This window comes from Bactrocera tryoni, chromosome 4, assembly GCF_016617805.1.
Source record: "Bactrocera tryoni isolate S06 chromosome 4, CSIRO_BtryS06_freeze2, whole genome shotgun sequence".
Classification (NCBI taxonomy): Eukaryota; Metazoa; Arthropoda; class Insecta; order Diptera; family Tephritidae; genus Bactrocera; species Bactrocera tryoni.
Window position 1 is genome coordinate 26,004,062 of NC_052502.1, and position 24,040 is coordinate 26,028,101.

General features: G+C 36.4%; 2 protein-coding genes across 3 annotated transcripts in view; both read left to right on the forward strand.

The window, feature by feature from the left end:
* LOC120776057 (potassium voltage-gated channel protein Shaker) overlaps positions 1-24,040 on the forward strand; it is a 444,773-nt gene that overhangs the window by 100,657 nt on the left and 320,076 nt on the right. The gene's annotated exons all lie outside the window — the stretch shown is intronic.
* On the forward strand, positions 4,426-8,737 carry LOC120776058 (uncharacterized protein DDB_G0283357). Its single transcript, XM_040106523.1, has one exon. The coding sequence runs from the start codon at positions 6,856-6,858 to the stop codon at positions 8,656-8,658; it is 1,803 nt and encodes a 600-aa protein (XP_039962457.1). The 5' UTR covers positions 4,426-6,855; the 3' UTR covers positions 8,659-8,737.

Genomic DNA, 24,040 nt, shown 5'->3' on the forward strand with positions numbered 1-24,040 from the left:
CTCTTGTGCCTCAAAAAAAGGTTTTTCGGAGCAATATTTCTGTTGGACATAAATTAAATATAAACTAATTGTGGAGTAATTAAACAAGCAGAAAAAGAAAAAATATCAATTGTCTTCATATTTGGTTCTAATAATTAATTTAAATCGAATTTCATTAGGTCAAATTCTATATAACTTTTATCTCCTCTAAAAATCTAAAGACTTAAGGTCTTGTCTCATGAAACGCAAAATCTTTAGCAGAAGAAAATTCCAATCAAATCAAAGGAAAATCAATTTCGGTTAAACCTACACAGTTAACGAATCAGAGCGCTGTCTACAGCAGAAATCAGCAATAGCAATAACATCAATCGCAGCCATGGCAGCCAGCGGGCTAAAATAACATTTGGCGTTGAGCTATAAATCTATTTGTTTGATTCACGCCAGCGATTCATCAGCAAAATACAATTCGCAGCAATCACCCACACACACACACAAACAGTCATATACACGTTCGAACATAAATTTATGTGCACACGCGCACACCTGCAGGCACACTCATACATACATGCCAGTTTCTTGAGTCTTCAACCTTCATCATGACCATGGCAATGTCAATCCCAGCGTTGCTAACTGTATAATTTTTCTTCCCCTTTCGCACCACTGCACACCTGCAGCTAATGTCTTCATTCGCAGCCCCCACACCGCCACCACCACCATAACCACCCCACCAGCGGTTGACGTTGCATTTGCAGCACCTTGTGGCACATTGCAGTAGATTTATGGCGCATTGAGGCAATGAACGTCTGCTGCGATTACTTGCGATGGGCCCGCAAGGCTTCCCAGCCCCACATGTGTTGTCGGCTGTATACTTGTATGCGGGCAAGTTGTTTGTACCAACAACATGTTTCAAGTGAATTATTGCATTTGTAAACGCTTATCTGTATGTTTGTACATATGTATTAAATACAGTTGAGCGAAAATTGTGGGTTTCATTGTGGTGTAAGCGGTGATTTAGAGACCCTTATCGCCCTGCTTGACATTGAAGTCGGCCGACATCATTTTCATGGAGTTCGCAGTCCATATTTGCAGCTAATGACTCAAGGTTGTTGGTGTTTGTGGAGTTTGCAATTTTACTTTCGCATATTTTAATTACAAAAGTGCAGTTAGTAGCTGTTTTGATGGCCATTTCGTATATGTTCCTTACAAACATATTTACAAAACTTTTTTTTTGGAAATTTTGCATATATTTTATTATAAAATGTATGTATGATATATCTTCAACCTCGGAAATAATAGCTGATCTAATCCTTAACAGCTTTACAACAAATAAAAATTGGTTTTCTCACATTCCTAGTCCTTCATGGTGATTTTTTTGCAATTTATTATCAATTAAATACAAATTGGACGATTAGTTCATTTCTTCATTAATACGAAAATGGAAAAAATCTGCTTGATATATGGCCTAAGCTTATTTCAAATATCACGTTGTCGAGGTCTGTCCTATTTTAAAACAGATAGATTTAAATTTTTTATTAAATATATATTTCTATCGTTTCTATATCAATACTCATCCAACTTCGGTCTTTAACAAGTCACTTCTTCAGCACTAACAGCTGATACGTATACACGATTTCGATTCTAGAAAAAAAGTGTATAATATTAAGAAGATATTAAATCTATCGCTTAGCATGATGCACAAAGGGATTAATTATATATTGTCCGCATAGAAATCCAGTACATTCCGGGCGGTTCGGTGGATGAACGAATCTTATGAAGCACGTTTTCGATGACTTCACCACTTTTACTGAATGCTTTCTGTCACTCATAAACTGTTTTTTTTAAGTAGCCGGAATGCGGAACTTCAATCTGGTAAACTTGGCCTACTCCCAACTCCAGACTCTCCCACGGAACAAGCTAATTAAGTTTTACTTCGTGGGAGTGATAAGACATTTAACTCTCCTCTATGGCTTGGACTGACAGACGCCTTGTACAGGTAGGTCTCTCGATGGATGTCCGGTATCAGTCTGTGGGTTCACTGAGCGTTTTAAGTGAGGTTTGCCACCGCTGCTGCCATATTGTTAAGCTTTTCACTATCTTTTCTCTTTTGGCTTTTATAGACGGCTCTAACAACTTTATATCCGCTCGTATTCGTCACACTGGATGTCAGTGGGTATCATACTGGCTATTACTTCTTCGGCGTCACTTGATATTGTTCGGAAAGCACTGATAACTCCTTGCGCCGACAGCCTGTGCACTGTGCTTATTTGTCTGGCATAAGCTTTAATGTCTAACGCCTGGATCCGTATTGAAGCCGCATATAACACAACCGATTTAATTAATCTGTCGAGTAAAAATCATCGGCTGGAATACAAGCAGTCTTTATTTGGCACCATTCTTTATAAGACGTTTAAAATTTTATACATACGCTTTACCTGCAGTGTATTCTATGTGATCCTTAAACTTGAGCTATGAGTCGACACTCGATTAGTAGTTGAGTTTATTATTACTCCCAGATAATTTAATTATGGCTGTGAATTAATCTCACACTCCCCTATTGTGAGAGATATACTTTTCTTCAAGTTTTTGTACTTATGAGAAATACTTCTTTCTTTTGCTCAGCCAGTTCTTAACTCATTGAGGAGAAACATTGGCGCAGACCGTTTATGCACTCATTGCATTTGCTCAGGAGGTCATCTAGGTGCTTAGCCACTGCTACCTCAATAAGGTCGTCTGTGTATGCAATAATTTGACGGCTTTCGGTTAGCACTCCATCAGACATTAGGTTCCATAGAAGAAGGCCTAGAACCGACCCTTGCGGTACTCCACTCGAAATAGGGTAGCTCTTGATGCCTTAATCAGTATCGAATAATAGTCGCCTGTTTTCCCAATAGCTCATAATAACTTCCATAAGATATTGAGGATTGCGTATGTCATACAGAGACTTGATTATATTTGCCCATTTTGCTTAGTTGAAAACATGCTTCACATCTAGGGTGATCAATTTTTTTCTTGTTCCGCCTTTCTATCGCTTGCCCCTTAATGCACATTTCACAGAGCCAACGACATTGTATAGTTCGCCAATGGTGGAACTCTTTTCCATAAAGCCGTATTGCCTTTCTGATAATTCGCCAGTTTTCTGTGTTGCTAACTCCAAGCGGTTTCTTACTATCCTCTCGTACACTTTGTAAATTGTGTCAAGCATGCACAGAGGTCGATATGCTGAAGGTTCCTCTGGAGGCATTTTTGGTTTAAAATTTTACTAAGTCTAGGCAAAGAGTTAAAAAAGTTATCGTAGTGGAAGAAATATTGTTCACAAACAAAAGTGGCAATCAAAGTGGCACGTGAGAATTTGTATTAAAAATAACGGTACTGTCGGGACGTGCTGCTCAATTGGCATATGTCTCCCATTTATGCAGCTTCTTTAGCTACTTTTTGCCGTTTAGATTTTTTTATTTGTCTTCGCTGTTGACTGACAGTTGGCCTCGTGCACTTGAGCAAGAACCAACAAGAAGAAAAGAAAGCAGCACGTTTCGAAATATCATATACCCCACAGCTCCGCTAACTGACTCCACAAACAGCGCGAAGATGCCCACGCTAGTAACCTACACACAAAAGCTGTACGCCTGGACGCTTATGCGCCGCCATGGATTGCTCTTTCGCCTAAAAGTGTTGCCGTGGGAGCGTTTTACTAACCGAATAGCAGGCAAACACGATAGAGGAGCGACATAAAGGAAGGGTGAGGAAGTCGCAGATGAGAGAACAGAAATGTTAAATGAGAGCGCGCAGTGTGACATTCAGTTAGCTCATTGGAATGCAAGGTAAAGAGGAGAATAAACAACAAAGCGCGGAAGTGAGTAAATGAAATAAAAAAAAGCATACAAAAAGGAGGTGGAAGTAAAAATTATAAACTGGCGCGTTTAATTGGCTGTCACTTTGACAGTTCACAGAGAGAGAGATAGAGAGAGAGAGTTACGCAGTTGCTCTCCCACCTCTCATGTCTTGGTAAGCATGTGTCACGACCGACACTCGGCTGTGCCTCCTTAAACTACTTTACCGAACACTGCCAGCGCTGCTGCGATGTCGCCTTCGCACGAGTGAGCAACAAACTAATAGCAACCGCCAACCGCCGCAACAGCGGAAGCGCCACAAGCCACGGTCTGCCTGCCATATGGAGTAGAATGGCGAATAAAGGAAGTAAAGTAGTTGAAGTTGAATTGTTGCAAAGCAGCAAAAGGAAATATGTGAATTACTCGGCGCTCTTCGTCTTTTGTGTAGTTGTTGTGCTGGTCGTGGACAAGTGTTTTGTTGCTTGAATGGCCTAACTATGCCGTATGCATGCTCATTCGCTCAGCTCAGCTCTTCAGTTAGTTTGGTTTGACGGTTCGCTGGCTGGCTGGTTGGTTGCTTGGCTTATTGGCTCACACACGGGTTACGCGAAGCGAAGTGAAGTTGATGCGATTTATTTGTTGTTTGTTGCCAAACGAATGCGGTGAACTACCAGCGTTGAGTGCTGTGCTGTGCCGAGCGCTATGCGGAGCTGAGTTGAACTCTGTGAGCCGCAAATGTAGCCGTGAAATCTGGTGAATGTCGTGTGTCTTCAACAGCCACTGACGGCACTACTAACCGATTTAAAAGTTCACCGCTCAAGTGTCTGTGCGTGCGTGTGTATGTGTGCTGGTCGCTGCTGGCGCCGTCGAGATTTGAAATTCTATGACCGATTGTGGAAGCAAAGCGTTTTGTGAAAAGTGGAGTTATAGCAAAAAAGTAGCAAACTTCAGTGAGTCGAAAAGAGCTTTGCGAGCTGGTGATTTAAAGAAAGAATATTAAATAAGTAATATCACCAAATAGTAAAGAAAATATGCTTTAAGTCTAAATCACAAAATAATACTAAAAGCACAAATAGCTGCAAATCACTTCTGCGCCCAAAAGCATGCAAATTTGGTGTTCGTGATGCAACATATAAAATCAAAGTTGTGTGGTGTGGCAAAAGAAATATATTTAATATATATTTATATGATATATGCAGCAATTCAGTAAATGACAAAAAAATCGAATAAAATGGCTCGAATGCAACAACATGTGACAACGCCTAAAAACATGCAACGAAAAAGAAGAGTTACAAAAATCTGACCTTGCGTCAGTTGCTATGCAATTTACCAAATAAAAATGCATGTGCGTGTGTGAAAATATAAGTTTTAGGAAACAATTGTAGTAAATAATAATAAAAATATTTTTTCAATAAACAATAATGCTAAATGACAGTAAAGTTTTTCAATTGCTTAGTGCTTAGTATTGGCTTAGTTTATAGCGTGTTGGCGCGACACCTAGACATTTTCGAAATTCCGACATTGTTGCTTGATTGCTAAGGATTAAATCTATAATATATACAGTTAATAAAACTGTACACAAATTAAAAAAAAATTTCAAATTATAAATTATAAATAATAGTGCGCACTTAGCTTTTAATAAATTGCGCAACTGCTGTGATAACAAGTGGCTTATATGAATACAAATATTAAATTTCAAAGCAATTTCGGTTAAATCAAAAGAAAAATTTACGGAAAGTAAAAGCAGCTTCATAATAAAAATTAAATACGCACAAATGTTACAGAAATTTTATTCACTGCTACAACAAAATAAGCTTAATGCATATACGCCCATAAATATGCTATAAAAATATGATAAAAATATATATTTTAATAACTGTGTGCTGAAAAAAATAGTAGCACCAAGAAAAAATATCAGTGAATAAGCACGCTGAACGTTAACTGCCAGTAAACATTCCATTATACTAAAACAACGAATACTTTAAACTAGAAAGCTTCATGACAACTAAAATAACAAAGTATTTACAAGGAAACTAGGATTTATGTGATGCTAGTGTATGCTAAGTATACAAAACGCTTTTTGGGAAACTCACCACACTGTGGTGAAAAAGTTTTTTACGCGCAAAAGCAAAAAAATGAACTTGCTTTGTGTTTTAAACATAATGTTTTACATTTAGACTTCGCTCATAAGTTCAATGCTCTTCAAAAAATGCTGAACAAGTTTAATTGCGCTTTAATTATTGCAATAGTAAATATGGAATGACAATTATCAATTCCGTGACATGAAAAATAAGCTTTTACAAATTTTACATAGTGGTAAAGTCATAATTTAGAGATCTCGCTGCAAAAATGGATGTTCGTTTTTTTAGAAACTCCGTTTTCAATATTTATATCATGTGGAGGAGCACAAATTGCATATTTTGCACTCAAGAGCAACGCACATAGAGCATTTTTAAAATTTCACCACAAACGTGGGATTAAATATCTATTTTATAACAAGTTTGCAAACACCAGAAATGCTATATTAAATACGCATAAAGTATAACACTGAACATTTTTAAAACTCACCACGATGTTTTGAAATATAAATATGTATATACAGAAGTCAGCAAATAATAGAGGTCAAGTTACTTTTCCCGAAAATTATACAAAAAGTTAGTAGAAAAGTTAGTTAAACTAATTACCATTTTGTGGTGATTTTGAAATGAATTTGTGAATTCTGATATCAAACTTGAAAACGCATAAAGAAATAAGCGACGCAATTAACACATTTCAATTTAATGGCTAAATATAATAAGCAAACTTCGAAACGGTTTCAAAAACACTTTCGAAAGCAATCAGCAAAAAGACATTACTAAAAAAGATAACCACTTATACTACTCGAAACTTACTACTGAAAAATTATTTAAAAATCAGCACAATTGCTTGATAATAAGTATAAACGAGCAGAAATATCAAAGCGCAACTTTTAACGCACAGCACTACAAAAGCAACAAACAATTAAAAACTCACCACACCTGTATTCTAAGATAAACTTTACGGCAATACCATGGGATCACATGGTGCCGGTGCATGCGATTGCTGCGGCGGAGGTGGCGGTGGTAGCTCATCCACCGCTAGCAACAACGGCAACAGCGATGCGCCGCAGCGACAACAACAACAAGCAGAGCATAGCAACAACAACAGTCCACAACGACAACGGCCTCAGGCCCAACAGCAACAACAAGAACATCCACAATTTCCGCCGCACATGTTCGGTGCCGCTGCCGCGCTACACTTGCGACGCGAGCGCGAGCCGCCACAACTGCCGCCACTGCCCATTGTACCCATTATGCCGCCGCGGCCACCACCTGCCCGGCAGCAATCGCAACATCACTTGGGCGTGCCGGCTGTGGCGATAATAGCGCCGCGCGGCAGTCGACACCAGCAAACGCAAGACGCGCAGAACAACAACAACAATGACATGGTTGTTGGCGCCGGTGGCGGCGGCGCCGCGCAGACGCAACACGCCAGCATCGCGCACTACATCAATCAGGTGAATATGCATATGAATCTCAGCAACAATAACAACACTAATACCGGCGGCACTGGCGTTGTTGTTGTTGGCGGCACCACCGGTGGCACAACTACGAACACGCTGAGCGTGAGCGTCACCAACGCCAGCGCACAGCACAACTATAACAACAACAATCACATATATGTGAATCCGCACTCGTACGATATGCAAACGGCGAGCGGCGCAGCACCGCGCACCCAACAAAACAACAATAACGCCGCGAACACAACCACCAACAGCACCCATAATAACAATTTGAATAGGAGCAGCAGCAACAATAACATGCACACGAATACGAACACCAGCAACACGAGCATCTCGCAACACACCACCGCCACCGGTTCGACGGCAGTCGCCTTGCCACCACAACCACCAACAGCGAACGCGCACACGAATCACACTCAACCACCGCCGCCGCAGATCACCACCACCGGCGTCGGACCGCCGAACTTTGATTGGCACTTCACGAACGGCAGCAGCAGCGCCGGCGCCTTTGGCGGTTTCGAGCTGACGCGCCAATTCACCTCCTCCACACTGAGCACACTCAATACATATCTATTTCCGTGCGGCGCCGACTCCGCCGGCACCATTGGCGGCGTTACGCTCAACAGCGGCAGTGGCTCGTGCGATTTGGACAGCAACTTCAGTCAAATGGTCGCCGGCAGCGAAGGCGGCGCCAGCTCCACCTTCAGCTCGGGCCTGGGCTTCATCAACAAGCGGCGCATACGCCGTCTGTTCGGTGTCGGCACACCGGATCATCGCTGCACTGGCGCGCATGCCGCGGCTGTGCGGCGACGCAGCTCACCGCTGGTGCATTTTCAAACGGCCGCTTTGGCTAAGAAGAAGCAACAACAAATGGAACGCGAAGCAACTGTGGCATCGGCAAATGCGGCACTGTTCGAACAGAAGAAGAAGAAAAAGAAGGAGAAGAAGAAACCGCCCGGTCCGCCGCCGCAAGTGCGCGCGCAGGCCTCGCGTCAAATGGAAGATCCGATGATGAATCGCCCGCGTCGCCAAAACACGCCGAGCACCAAGAAGGACAAAGAGAAGGAGCAGCTAGAATTTCAGTTGAAAATAATGCAACAGCTGCAGCAACAACAATTACAAAAGCAACAGCAACAAGATGTGGAACTGGACATGGAGTATATCTATGAGAAGTACCCACACAAAATCAAATTTTTAAATAAATTTAAAAAACCAAAAAAAATTGCGTTACTTTTTCCAAAGCACTTTTTGCAACGCGCCCACACATTTTCAGAGCAAGCATTTGCGCTGCAGCAAATAATACATATTTAATCGAAATAAAGGCAAATTTTATCCAGCAGCTTTGTTTCAATTGATTTCTATGGTTTTCTGCATTTCAGTGCAACGCCGATTTACAGTACGCTTCAACGCTTTTATATAGCGCTTGTGTTGTTTGTTTACTACACACTCACAAACACACGCACACACATGCATAGCTAATGTTGTTGTTGGTTTGACTTTATTTTGTTACAATTATTTGATTTCTGGTTAGCGCTGATTTTTACTTTTGTACCACACCGTTTTGTTTGTTTGTTAAAACTACAGTATTCTCTGCATAATTGTATCAACAGATCAGTGAATCAGTACCTTTAGTATGATATTTTTATATAATTAAGCGGAATTTTTTTATTCAGTGCACTATTTAAAGCAATATTTAAATAAAAAATATTATTTTATGTCCTTAACAATGTTAAGGCAAATATTTGCCATTTTCATTTGCTTTTTAAGTTAGGAGATTACTATATGTTTTATCCAATTGCTTTTTCTTCAAAAGCTTAAACTTTTTAATCGTAGTTTATTGGTTTTATAAGAAGTTTTATAAACACTTTTAATATTTTTATTTAGATCTGTTTTGAAAATATATGCAAATATCTGTCAGAAATTAATGGTCTATAGTTAATACATATGTACATATATCATAAAACCTTTGTTTCAGTTAACTCCCCAAACGACTTGGTACACATACTTTTTTTTCTATTATATGCGTCAGTAATAAACAAACATATATAAAGTGCAAAAAGTCGTTTCATATTTCCAATAAAATTTTAACTTATTTTTTTTATATTTATAGTACAGTAATAAATAAATAAACAAATATGTAACATTTCGGTCGACCACTTTTCCGCAAGAGACATTATTCAATCAATGTAAAACTTTCATTATTGTAAATCGAATTTTCGAAATTTTCAGAACGCAAACGTACCATTATTGTACTACATGAACTGATACAGCATCGTCTCCGTAAACTTCACAAATTTCATAGGTAGCTTGCATGGCATTCTTTTCTTTTTTATACAAAAATTAAAAAAAGAAGCCTATTTCATCAATGTTTTTACTAAGTTTTGAACAGCTGTAACTTTTTTTTCAACTTCCCCGAATTAAATTTTTTTGTTGATAAATGAATCTTAAAATCTCACCTTTCCAAGACCTATGGTGTGACACAATATGATTGGCAGCACTGGAGATATAGAGTGATAAGGATGCCGTTGCAGCATCTGTTGACAAAATACGAAAATACTTTTTCGACTTCCAAATATATATATCACAAGTACAATCCCTTGGATTCCTATACTGACAAAAACTTTTTCGCCTTTATTCTTAAATAAAATTTTCACTGAATTGAATAGTTTATTATATGAGTAATAGTATAAAATGTATACCACAGCAACGCGTTGCGGGTCTCCTAGTACTTTATATAATCTGCACTTATTGTCTAATACAGCTCATATTGAATATTATCATCTTTAATAACCATACTTATGCAAACGATTTTTCTCGTCCTCGAAACACTTTGAATAAGCACTTTTTGGGGGTACCTTCCGCCGAATGTTAGAACATTATTGATCGTCTGTGCTCCTGGAACAAATCCATGATGCACCAAACCACAAAAATCGAAATAACAATGAACCTCACCTTGATATTTGAGCGGCTTTAATTTGATTTTTTTGTTTTCAGCTCGTTTTTTTCCGTCCATTACGACGATTGTTGACATGTTTGTATGTCAAAGTCATATACTGATGTCAAGTCGGTAGTTATAAAGCCCTCCATAAATGTGAGATCGTAATTCGTACTATCAAGCATGTCCAAAGAAATCTAGTTATAGTACTCTTTTTGAAAAAAAATTCAGCTTTATCGGGACGAGTCGATTAAGAACGCGTTTCATACCAAAAATATTCATCAAAATCATTAGAACGCATTCATGAGAGAAATCGAGCCATCATTGCCATCTCACTAACACTTGCCTGACGATTTTGAAGCACTATATCCTTCACTTCTAGAATGAGGCCTTTGTCCAACTCGCAGGCTTGTCCTTTAAATAAAACTAAATCATCGCAAGTGTTTTATAATATTCCCAACAATTCCGAGCACAAATACAAAATTTGAGACAAATTATTTGTTCTATATTTTTATCAATTGTAAATATCGCAACGCACTACTAAGGTGTACCATCCTAAGCAGCTGCTGTAAACAAACTGGTTGAGAGATCCCGCTCATATATGTTATAATAATTAAGGACAGTTTTACCTTAACAAAGTGCATTTTTTACCGGAATATATTAGATATATATTATTTACCGGGGAATTTAATTAGATTTTCTGGGTGTCTATAAAAAGTTCCTGTGCAGAGTATTATTGCTATAGTTTATCTGCCGAAGTTAATTTATTTTCTTTTTTTATTTTTTTTTTTTGGAGTTTCGACGAATTTATCAATGGAGGAATTAATTTAAATGTGTGTTTTTTAAAATTTATACAAGGTTATATTTGATATGGTGTCAATTTGGAGACTTTCCTTAACACTACATTTCTGATGTTAGTGCTGATATAAAAATTTTTTCGAAACAGTATAAGATGTTATTCTATATATATTGTTGCCCAAGTAAATTAATTAGGATTTGTAAATTAATCATATTTTTGTGTATTTTTAAATTTTCATAAAACCTATTTTATATAACTAAATCTTAAACTAAAATTTTCTCGAAAAGTTATATAGTTTTGCTGTTTTATACTCAAAGTTCGCATAATAAGTTCAGTAGACACAGTTTCATAATTTGTCAGGAACTTCATCTAACTTAAAAAACTAAAATTTTTTTTTACTAATATTTTTTCTGCCATTACTTTTACACCTTAGACTAAACAAGTACAACTATACATACGTATGTTATATATATTACATACATATATCTATCATCATATACCGACTTCCGCTAACGAATGATTATCGAAGTATTTCCAAACATCAAGCAAATATTGTTCATTGCATAACCTGCACTCGACAATAAATTATGGAAATCAAATTGACACAACCGCAGTGAAACTCACTTCCGCACTTGCCTGCCGAAAAACATAAAATCGAACCGCCCAGCGCATTTCGCAATTACAACAAACACCGACGAAGCGCATAAAAACCAAGCGGCAGTTGCACAAATAGACAATCAAAGCTAGTAAAACCAATAAATAACGAGGTGAAACAAAAGCAAATGCTGAAATCAGAAACACGTTTGACTGCGTCGGTGTCTGTGCAGGTTTGTGCAAATAGAAATTATATATGCGATTGCTAAGCAAAGCTCAGTCGCAGTGGCAATGGCAAACGATTGCTGAAGGTTTTTACTAATCAATTATCGACGTACAACAATAGCAACAGCGGCTGTGAGCGAGCGGTGCGGCAGCAGTGTGTCGCTGTGGGGAAAGAAGTGCGCAAAATTTTGCGGAAGGTGTTAGGCACTACATTTGTGGTGGAAATATTAGTTGTGGGCTGTTCATGATGTAATGTAGAGAAATTTAAATTTATTTATTTTTTTCTTTTTTCGTAATTCGCATGTTGAATAGTGTAATATTTTCTCTTTTATCGAATTTGAATGTATTAAAAACCACATATTTGTTAAAAAAATTTGCTTTAATTTATAAGTGTGGATGGTTTGAGGGTTAAAAATTTCTTACCAAGTAGGACTTAGACATACAATTAACTTATAGCAGGGTCATGCTCTTTTGAGGCATTTTTTCACAATAAGCGAAAATATATACCCCACAATGAACATTTTAGTATATTTTTAATATCAAAATATTTTTTTCCTAGAAAGCAAAAACCAAAAAAAAAAACAAGAAAAAATTTTGACTTCGCGACTAAATAAAAAAAAAAAATAACTTTTAGCTATAATAACTTTACAAACACCAAATATTACTTACAAGCAGCTGGTTTTTATCGGTCAGCTATATGCTATATGCTACAGCACACCGATCTCAACAATTTTTACGAATATTGTATCATTGCTTTAGACAATAACACGTACCAATTTTCATGAAGATATCTTTTCAAATAAATAAATTTTCTATACAAACACTAAATTCCGATCGGTCAGTTTGTATGGCAGCTGTATACTATAGTAGTCCGATTTGAACAATTTGCTCAGATTTTGTAGCCATTTTCTTGGCAATGATCCATGCCGATTTTTGTAAAGTTATCTTGTCAACTAAAACAGTTTTCCATATAAAGACTTGATTTTGTTCTCTCAGTTTATCAGACAGCTATGTCCATTAGTTATCGGTATTCAGCGATTCCAACAAGTGAGCCGTTTCTTCATGAGATAAAGATGTGTGTCGAATTTCAGATCGATATCTCCGAAATAATGGACTCGTTGTGGGTTTATTTCCCTGTAGATTGCTAGATGACATGGCGTATACGTAACTTATGTACGCATGTGGAGTTCTGGTTGGGGCGTATGAGTAACCTCAAATGTTGCACTACTAATTGTTAAGCGAGTACATATTATTCGTTATAGTATTTAAAAGTGGAAAAATACGTGGTAACATAAGAATATTTCATTGACTTCCACTCTACTTCGACTTGCTCTATACTTTTATTGGCATGATTGCGTATGAGTAACATCAAATAATACTAAGCTTGATTCTGAATTTTCTTCAGTACTTCTTTAAAATTTTTCAATAAATTATTTAACGTCTTATCAACAATTCTGATAAAAAAATACTCTATTTAAATTTTTAATTAATTAAACTTTGGAAAATGCTATGTATTAAGTATATAAACAAAGTTATTTTCAAAAATATTTTAAATGTTAGGAATTTTCGAATAATATGTTAATTAAAATAATTTTCTGTCAGAAAAGATTGAGCAAGGTGTTTGGATTAGTTATATTTTTCTAAATATTGCGTCTAAAGAAGCAGCTCATAAGCGAGAAATGCAGAGGAGTCCGAAACAATCAGACTTTTCGATTAGCAAATATCTCGTTAAGAGATATATTTTCAAATTAGAGATCAATTATCATGTAAAAAAGGAGTTTTAAAAATAACTTCAATTTTTCCCTTTTACTTATATCTGCCATAACATTGGAAAAATTTAAAGGACCAAAATTAAAAATCACACTTAAATGTGAAATAATATCCGCAGTAGCTTGTGAGGTATTATTTCAACATCATTTTTGTTGTCGTTATCTTATAAATACATATTTCATGCTTTATACCTTCATTTGAATTGGCTGAGTTTTGTAATTTTGCAATCAAACTACCTAGCACATGCATTACTCCCAGAAGTATGCTAAAATTTTACAAATATTTTTAGAAAATCTCAGAAATAAAAAAGCAGTTCTTATAAATAATGTAATAAATCCCCATTAAAATTATGCATTTTAAGCATTCTTTTTCAAAAACAGTTAAATATTTATTTTATCGACTCAAGCAGGAAATCCGTTCCGCAATAAAACAAAAATTATATAATTAAAAAAGAGAATTTCACACGCATTAACTTATAATATACAAAGCTTGAAGGTAAAACCGCGCACACACACACACACATAAAGCATGTTAAATATTTATTTAAATATCTAATTGCTTGACACACTGCAAGGCTGGCAGCTAAGTGCTTTCCTTTGCCCCATGTACCACAACAAACAGAGCCATCACTTAGGCCGTCGTCTGCTGGCTATCGATTTAATAAACGTTTAGGCATTGAAACATTGAGGGATTGGCTTGCAAAAAGGTCACATATCGCTGCCGTTCGCCGTTGAAGCCAAGTTAAATGCTACTGTCGCTGTCGCTGACGTTTCGGTTGTCTCTACGCGCCAAAGTACAATGCCAATGGGTAAATGCGAAAAGTAGAATAAATAATATGAATAAATAGCGGAAAAGCAGCGAGCATGTTTTGTGGCCAGTGCTTGTCGCAGAAATGATGTATTTTCATGTAGGTGTGTATATACACGTTTATATACTAGCGAAATATTGCGACAATTAAAGCAGAAAGCAGAAGAAAGTATGCGCTGGAAAAATATAAAGCATCTGCCAAGTGTATAACTGCATTAATGTGCGTTTGTGTGTGTTTGTGCCAAAAATATTTACTTCGGAAACGCCACATGAAAATCAAAAGAAGCGACTCTCCTGTGGTTTGGCCGCCAGCGTGTGTTTTACTGTGCTCCTTTCTTTTGTTGTAGTTAATTTCCTTTTCGGCACTTTTCGCGTTTTTTTTTGTGATTTGCGCCAACATTGCCACAACAGGCAATGTACTCTGGCGTCTCCGAAATTTTTTCTACATTTTTTTTTGTTCAGCAATTTTTCCACTTACATGACTTGTAAGCATGCCCCACGAATTGTCACGATATTCGCATATCCGCAGTGATATTTATTTTTATTTCTGCTGTGATTTGTTTTTCTTGCGATGGCAATAGCTTGGCATATAATCACAAGCATGTTGGTATGCCTCAGTATGCTAAGCTTAATGTATATATATAGGTGTGTGCGTGTTTGTGTGGGTGTAGACTATTCTTGCGTTTCTGATTTCCACTGAAAGTGCTCTTCATTGTCTGCATAAATATAGAAATGTACACATATAAATGAAAGTAATTTTCTCAGCAGCGCGCGCCGCCAAGTCGGAGCCAAATTGTGCTCATATTCATTCCAACAATTGTCGCGATGTCAAAACATCAAATCTGAGTCCCTGCTGTTGCTTGTAAATTGTTTGCGGAATTCTTCCAGCTACTTTTGCAGTTTATGTTTTGCGCTGCTTCCAATTTCTGTTAAAGATATCTAATTTTAGCTAAGATAAGTGTGAATGTTATGGTTGTCGGGAATATCTAGAAATAGGTCGGCTATTTGTTATCATGAATATTCAGAACGAGCTTTAAATATTATCTATTGCTGTTTCCTTTTGCACCTATTATTTTTATAATTTATGTTACATATATAATTCTATAGGTCACCTTATTTTGAACACAAAAAGAACCTTGAACCTAAAAATATAAAAAAAACTATAAAAAATAAAAATTCTTTTCATTTTTGATCGATATACTGTTGTTAACCCATATATTTTCACTTCATCTGCTTTTGAATGTTAAGGCTTGGGGGCGTATGAGTAACATCTCTATGCTTTCTTTGCTTCTTTATAATTTTTGCTTATTTGTTATTAAAAATATTTAAAAAAATACCAAAAATGATGCAGATAATACAAAAGTTTCGTTTAAATTTTTACAAGGATATGCATAAATGTCGCAACTGCTGAAGACGACCGGGCGTATGAGTAAGCTCATGTGTTCGAATGACGATTTTCGCTTTGAGCTTACAATTTTCTTAAAATTTTTTCAAAATTAAATTAAAAAATTAATTCAGATAGCACAAAAGATTGGATAAGTCTTTTCAGAAGTGAACATCAAGTACCATCTGCTAAAGGCTACATGGCGTATACGTAATTTAAATACGTATTAATTCTGTAGGAGCGTATGATTAACCATTTTGCTTATTTAGTCAAAAAGTGGCAATTCGTCGCTCACAGGTTCACTTCATTCATATTTATGAAGACTGTGATTTTAATATTTTTTTAGGCGGAGAAAATCAAGTCTACAAATTTCTTCAAAAAATAGTACATAATATTGCAAAAAATTTAAATATTCTTCTAAGCGAAAATATAGTTCCTCCAGCCTTGAAAGATATAACCACATTTACATGAACTATTTTATCAGCAAATAAAGCAAATTCAATAATGTAGTGGGACTTACAGGTGAATTTACTGACTTCTAATTTTTTTAAATAATTTCCTTAAGAAAATGGCGCGGGAGCCGTGAAGTAGTTGTTATATTTGGCCTATATTCTCAATTTTTTTGATTACTTCTTAAATTTCAATTTTCTTAAAAGACTTAAAGAATTTGTTCAATTTAGCATTTCAATTAAATTAATCTTAAACCATTTGGTTGAGTATTCTTTCAAAGAATGAATGGAAAAACGCACGTTTCACCTCTAATTGTAAAATGTAACTGCTTTATGTGATACGTAGATCTGAAAATATATTTTGAAATTTCTCCGTGGTATATTAACATCACACAATATAATTCCCAGCAGATTAAATTCGAGTTTGGAACATAATATACACAAACATTTCCTTCGCAAATTGAAGTCTCAAATAGACATTATTATATTAAGTTCAATTTATTCCGGTTTACCAAACAATCCTCTGTGAGTTTCTATGCCACAATAGGCAAGAAACTCATTGCTAATTTGATTTGCTTTTCCCTTGGTAAGCAAAATTAAATTACAATTTGAGCTATGCCTGCCAAAAGTCGGACTAGAATCAAGTGAAACTGAAAATTTGTGTAATTGTAATGGAACGGATTAAGCGTTCAGCAACTATACTTCCCGTTGAAAGTCATTATATTTTAGTTCTGGTTGTGGCACTGCGCTATATGCAATGGACAATGTAACTTTTGTAAATTCAGTCGCCATGTTAAGGGAGTCAAAAATTTGTATTCATATAATCAACTGCATTGAATTTTTAAAATATAATCTACATTTTTTTTCATATGAAGTTTTTTTATCAAAAAATTTTTTGTTGTCACCATCTTTGTCATCGTTATTAGCATTATGGCTTTCTTTATCATTACCATTTATATTATAATTATCATTGTAAGTACCATAACAGTTATCACTATCAGTATCATTATCGTTGTAATTACATTACCATTAAAATTACCGTAATTACATTAAAATAGTTATCACTTTTGGTATCATTTTCGTTATAATTACGATTACTATTACCATTACCATCACCATTAATGTTATGATTAGCATTACTATTACTTCATTCATGGCATCGTTATCATTATCCTTAGAGTCATATTGAAATTTAAGTATCATTAACATTAAAATAGCATTACTATTATTGTCATTAGTATCATATCTGTAATCTTTATTAGTATAGTTACCATTATAAATATGATTACTATAAATGGTATAGCTTTTAGTATAATTATCGTTATATTTACGATTACCATTACTTCATTCATTGTAGCACTAACGTTACCGTTATGCTCATATTGTAATTATCGTTACGATTTCTATTATTTTAGCATTACCATTATTATTACATTTACCACTACTACAATTATTGCGTAATTATCGCTATTATAATATGTTAATTAAAATAATAATTGCCATTACAATAGCATTACCATTAAAGTAATCATTACCATTACAATTACCATTACCATTACTGAAACCTTTCAATCATTATTAATATTAAAATCCATTACAATTACTACAATACTTACCATTACCATTATCATCAAATGTAATTACAGTTATAATAATCACTAAATTGTTACTGTCATTATAATTACCATTAATATGACTATATGGTTTAATTTATTGGTATTATAATATAATAAATTTAGGTATCATTGCCATTACAATAGCATTACAGTTAAACTAAACATAATGATTACAATTACCATTCCCATTACTGCAATCCTTGAAACATTGTCTTTATTACAATTACCACAATAATTACATTAGCATTACCATTATAATAATTACTATCATTATAATGACCATTACTGGAAACTTTGTATCATTTTAATTTAATTTTTAATTTTAATTATCGTTATGATTGCTATTGCATTCATATTACCATTACAATTTGATTACCATTAAATTGTGATTACCATTACATTTCGGTTATAATCATCATATAAGCATTACAATAGCTACAGCTACTGCGATATTTAGACGCGCTGTAATTATTCCATTTATAATTACGGCAAGAATTATGTTACCTTTTGAAGAAAGCTTTTTATGCTTGTAAGAAAGAAAAAGATTCACAGCTTCAACCAATGACTAATAGTTCAAAGAGTTGAAAATCTAAAGGATATGAGGAAACTCTAGTAAAGAGCAAACAAATTAGGTTCTCTCTCAAAATAACCTTACAAAATTTAAATAAAAAATCTATGAAACAGGCTCACCCTAATACGCTTATTCAGAAAACAAAGAAATCCGGTTAAAGAAGTGAAATTAAGTTACGAAATAAAACAGAAACTCACCCGCGAGCAAAAAAAGTAGTAAAAGCCAGAAACCTTCAAAAAACCAACAAAAAACGGAGCAGAAGAAGGGGCAACAGCAATTAGAGCAATAATGCCGGCTTGTACTTGCGTCGCTAGTCCCACACATACTCACCTGCCGACACATACACAACCGTACAAAGAGTAAATGCTGATGAGAGTTCGTGTGATTTGCGCGACATTGACATATATTCCACCGCCGCCAAAGCCAAACATAATAAAGGCAGTGCAACTAATGGCGGGTGACAGGAAAAACAACAGCAACGCAGGAGAAAAGCCAGTCACGACAATGCGACCGGAATAGTAATCAAACGCACGCAATGGATATAAAATAACTTTTTGTGATTTTTTTGCACACGGCAACTGCAATTTTTTCCCCCCATTTTGAGTTGGTGACAAAATTTCGCTTCCCTCAGGTTTTTTGCCAAATACTTTAGTCAACAAAAAATAATTCAACTGTGCGAACAATAATCATGCCATGCGACAACTCACACACCTACAACAAATGTAAAAAATAAAAATAAAACAGAACTCACCACACTCATGCCCACAACTGTGCCTGAATGCGGGTGTGCTCCTGCGCGGCGTCCATTATTCCAAAACACACAACACATTTCGTACTAAAATATTCACGTGTCCTCGGCGCAGAATAATTGCGAATGCATAATGATTTGCCTACAACATTGTATTTCAATCAAATTACTCTACTTTCATAACAATTAAGTGTGATTGTTGTTGTACAAGGGGCCTTCAGTCATTATCCAGGCAGCGCTGAATGCCTGAGCTTCTACCTTTAAATGGAGTAAGTGTGTGGCCGGCGCAAAACTTCACTTTACTTCTTAATGACCTTGAGCAATGGCTTGCTATATTTGCTTTGGTTTGCAGTCGCACGTGTATGTGTATGTGTGTGTGTCAGCAGTCTTATATAACTTTATAAAATGTATGGCTATGAAATTATTAAATACTAGTTTAGTCATAACCCAAATTGGAGTCGTAAAATTGGCAAGCAAAAAGCTTTGCGAAAAGGGAAATTTGATCTTTGAACTTAGAGGTTAACTTGGCATAAAAGTATGAATTGTGGGGCCAAATGTAAAGGAGCTTACCAAAAGGCTGAAAAAAAAATAATAAAATAAAAGTGAATGTGGGTAAGAATCATATAAATAGATTTCGAAATGAAAAACTATTTCTTTAATAAACATATTTGAACGACATAACAGGTCAGCTGAAAAGTCTCCAGCTTACTATAGTAAAACACACTTTTTCTACAAAATTCAGTTTTTAATTGAACATATTTCCCTTCAAGTGTAATGCACTAATTATAGCGACTATTCAGCCATTTTTGTAGAACGATTTGTCTTTTGCTTCAAAATAGGCTTCAGTTTCGGCGATCACATCTTCACTCAATAAAAATTTCTTCCCAGCGAACATTCTTTTGAGTGCGGGGAAAAATTTCTTTCCAGCGAGTAGTTTTTTGAAGTATGAGGACTGGAAATCGTCGCTGGGAGGCAGATCTAGAGAATAGGGCTTATGCAAAAGCAATTCGAAGTCCAAGTTAAGAATTCTTGCTATCGTTTTCACTGACTTGTGAGGCGGTGAACTTGGTGAAACAGCACTTTCGTTTTCTTCAAATGCGTTTTTCAGACACTTTCGTCCATAAAATGTTCCTAAAATGGTTCAATAACGCTGTTATACTTATTGTTCATGGTTCTTACTTTTTCGAAGTAGTCAATAAAACTTATTGCTTGCCAGAAGAGTTTGCCTTTTTGCACCCGCTTTGGAGTGGGTTCATCGTATGTAGTCCACTCGAATGAGTGTCGATTGGACTTCGGGGAGAAATGATGGAGCCATGTTTCTTCCATTGTCACATATTGATGGCAAAATTTGAGTGTTTTACGCTTGAGCATCCCAAAACACTGCTCCAAATCATTGGTTTTGTTCAAAAGTGAGCTCGCCCGGCACCTGCTTTGCTCAGAGCTTTCTCATACTCAAATATTTGTTAATGATATGAAGTACACGTTAAGTTGATATCTTTAAAGTGCCTGATATCTTGAACAACTTCGCTTTAAGGTCACCGAACATTAATCTGTGCATTGTTTTGATGTTTCGTCGGTAAAAAGCTCTGTTGGGCCTGCAGTACGTTCACCGTCTTCGGTGCTCATTGCACCACTAAACTATGTAGCATATCAGTCCCTGTTGGCAAAGCATATAAAGTCCAAGGGTAGTGTCCGGAAGCTCGTCATCATTCCACCGCTGACTTTTTTATTTGGAGAATCTAATTTTTGTAACTACACATCCTCCTTGCCGGAGGTGATGGGTGACCTTGAGTACCCTCCAATCCTTCGTCGGCACATCAGGATTTTGCTTTCTAACGAGCCACAGTATATCCTCCGGTTTTACCGTGCAAAGTAAGAGAATCTTCGATATGAACAGAATGCAAATACGGTTCACTGTTTCCCGAATGTCGGCCTCCCATAGGCCTTAACGCTTGCCAACCACTTCTTTTTTCCATGACAGTGAGTGGTCATCCTTCATTTGTGGATCTTTACCTATTAAACCAGCCCGCACCATCGAACGTTAGCAACGGAAAACTCGGGTCTCTGTCCAATCTTGCGAAGAGCGCATTCTCCAGAATCAGCTCTACCTCTTTCCATTTCCCGTGCGCCATTTGTCCAACGTCGTTGCTTCTGTCAATAACTAATAGCCCCTTGTCTTTCACGCTGGTCGTCAATGCCGTCCTGATCGGAAAAGGTTTCGCCCGAGCGCTCCTGACGATTGTATTTACAGTGTTGTCCTTTTTCCTTGATCATTAACCGGTCCGCAGTTTCGCCTTCAGCGGACCACTGCTTTCTGGCTGCAATTTTTTCCTCGATCCTCGAATCTCGGATCCGTGAATATGAGACATAGCACGCTCGGCCTTTGACCATTTTTGACATAGCGCCAGCCCACTTTTCGTTCTTTTCCATCGCCCGGTTGGACTTCCAGCTAAGACTTTCGTAGTTTATAGTTTGCTTTTGCTTTCAAACTTTCCTGGCTGAAGTTTGCCTTCGGCCTAGTCTTTATGCATCCCGCGCAAAGCGTAGGCAAGCTTCCTCCTCCGTAGTGTGGTAGTTTCAATGCTTTCGAGGTGTGAGTCTTCAACGGCACTCTTATAGAAGATTTTACCTTCTCTATTGAGCTCTGCAGTTCGAATTATTTTCTCCAGTAGTTGATTGAAGAAGTCGCACCATAGTGGGTCGCCTTATCTGAAGCTCCGTTTAGTATCGAGCGGTTTGGAAAGATCCTTCCCGATCCTGATGGAGCTTTATGGTATTGCTCATCGTTAGAAATGAGATACGAATCTTCCTATCAGATAAGTTAGTCCGTTAGGTGAAAGCCTATGTCCTTCCCGTTACAATTATGAGCTCATAATTTGAGTGCCTTTCTTAGAGGTGCCTATCAACCAATCTCTTGAACCACCCTAATTTATGTACACCTACATTGTCTCATACTTTTTTGGCTGTAAAATATTACGGCACGTGCTAATTTCAGTTATCCCCCGTAGCCATTGTATTTTCATACGCTTTATTCCAAGAGCTTAAAAGATTTGCTTATGCCACGCCATAAAAGCATTTTGCACAAGAAAAAAAATTAATAAACATGAAATGAGTTTCAACAAAAAATTCACACACAGTAGCAAAAATGACATACTATTACATACATATAGGTAAAAAAAGAATCAAGAAAGTTACATACAACATTGCATGACATTAAAACTCCTCTTAAGCGTTACGCTACCACCACGCAAACCACAAAAATTACACTCCCTTACCATTGCGACAACGGCACATTTTGCTCATTTGCAATTAAGCGAAATGCCAACATACCGACACTCGCATATATTACTCCTCACTGCCCACATACAAAAGCACAAATAATAATAATTTGCATACAACTCTCACCAACTCACAGTGAGCGGTGGTCACCAATGGTCAGTGCCGCTAACGCAGCGCACCAGTGTGGCCACAATGTTTGATGTTTCATTTAAATTTAGCCTTGTCGGCGGCCGCTCATTCCCAGGCAGCAATGGCAACAACATGCCCCTGACACAGTAAATCAAGCATGCACTCGCTCCCAACTCAAGCTACTTTCCACCCCACCTCCCCTTTTCGATTTCCATTTACATTTCGATGAACATTACATTACTTTTTTTTTTTGTTTTTGTTTCGAATTTTTTAATATTTAAATAACATTTTTCTACCTTTATTCGAGTCAAAAAACCTGACCCAGTCGGGTCACTTGTTTGCATTTGCTGCTGTTGCATAAATTATTTATCAAAAACCAAGTGCATTAACTGGCGCTATGCACGCATGCGTATGCAAACAAGCTAATCACGTGTTGCGAAGAATGCAAAACGAAAAAAAAAATACAAAAAAGTCAAAAAGCAGTTACATATACTTTGTATTGTTGGCATTTTATTTAAGTATGTCTGGTACTGGTGGCTTTCATGCAAAATTTTATAACATTTTTTATCGATTGCTGTTAACTATATCGTTGATCAAAAGGCTTTTGTTGTTGCTTTCAAGGTTACCACCTGTCTGTTGCTTCTAGTTTTCATGTTGAGATAACTGTATGCGATATTGTTACATTTAATGACAGCAAATTTGTTAATTATATGCTTCGTTGGCTTAAATGGATTTCTGAACATTCAAAAAAATGTACTCCCGAAATAGAAGCTTCGCTGTATATTACATATATCTATATTGTATTCAAATCATAGCAGCATTTTGCTTGGTTGACAGCATAGCAGGTTGGCTTTTCAAATAATATTATAATGAAGAGTTGCCTGTATTTCCTGGGATGGATATACTTTTTTGATATTTGGAGAATGTCAAAGATCGTTGGTTCGAAATGAAAGCAAATCTCAACACAGGTCTCGTTATGTTACTTATAAAAAGTTTATGGTTAGACTTGAGATCTTTTGTGGGAAAGATGCCATATAAAATCTTTCGTTGAAATATGTTATTACGATGGTTGACTTTTACATTTCCGTATTAGGGAACCAAACCAAATCGCTTTATTTATTACTTATGTTTTTCAATTTATTCTCCATTAGGACTCATACATCTTTCCATGTTTTTGAATTAAATACCGAATAACTTTTGCCACTCTGATTCCAAAACAAGCGTTTTGAACTCATCAACCGCCTCTTCAGATGTCCAGCAATGCTGACTTTTAATTTTATATTTTACATAATAATAAAAAGAAGTCATTCGGTCTTAAATCAGGACAATACGGAGGATGACTCATCAAATCGATGTTTTGAGTGTTCAAAAATGCAGTTTCTTCAGT

Coding starts and splice junctions, on each gene's coding strand:
- LOC120776058 (XM_040106523.1), top strand. CDS start 6,856: ATGGGATCACATGGTGCCGGTGCATGCGATTGCTGCGGCGGAGGTGGC.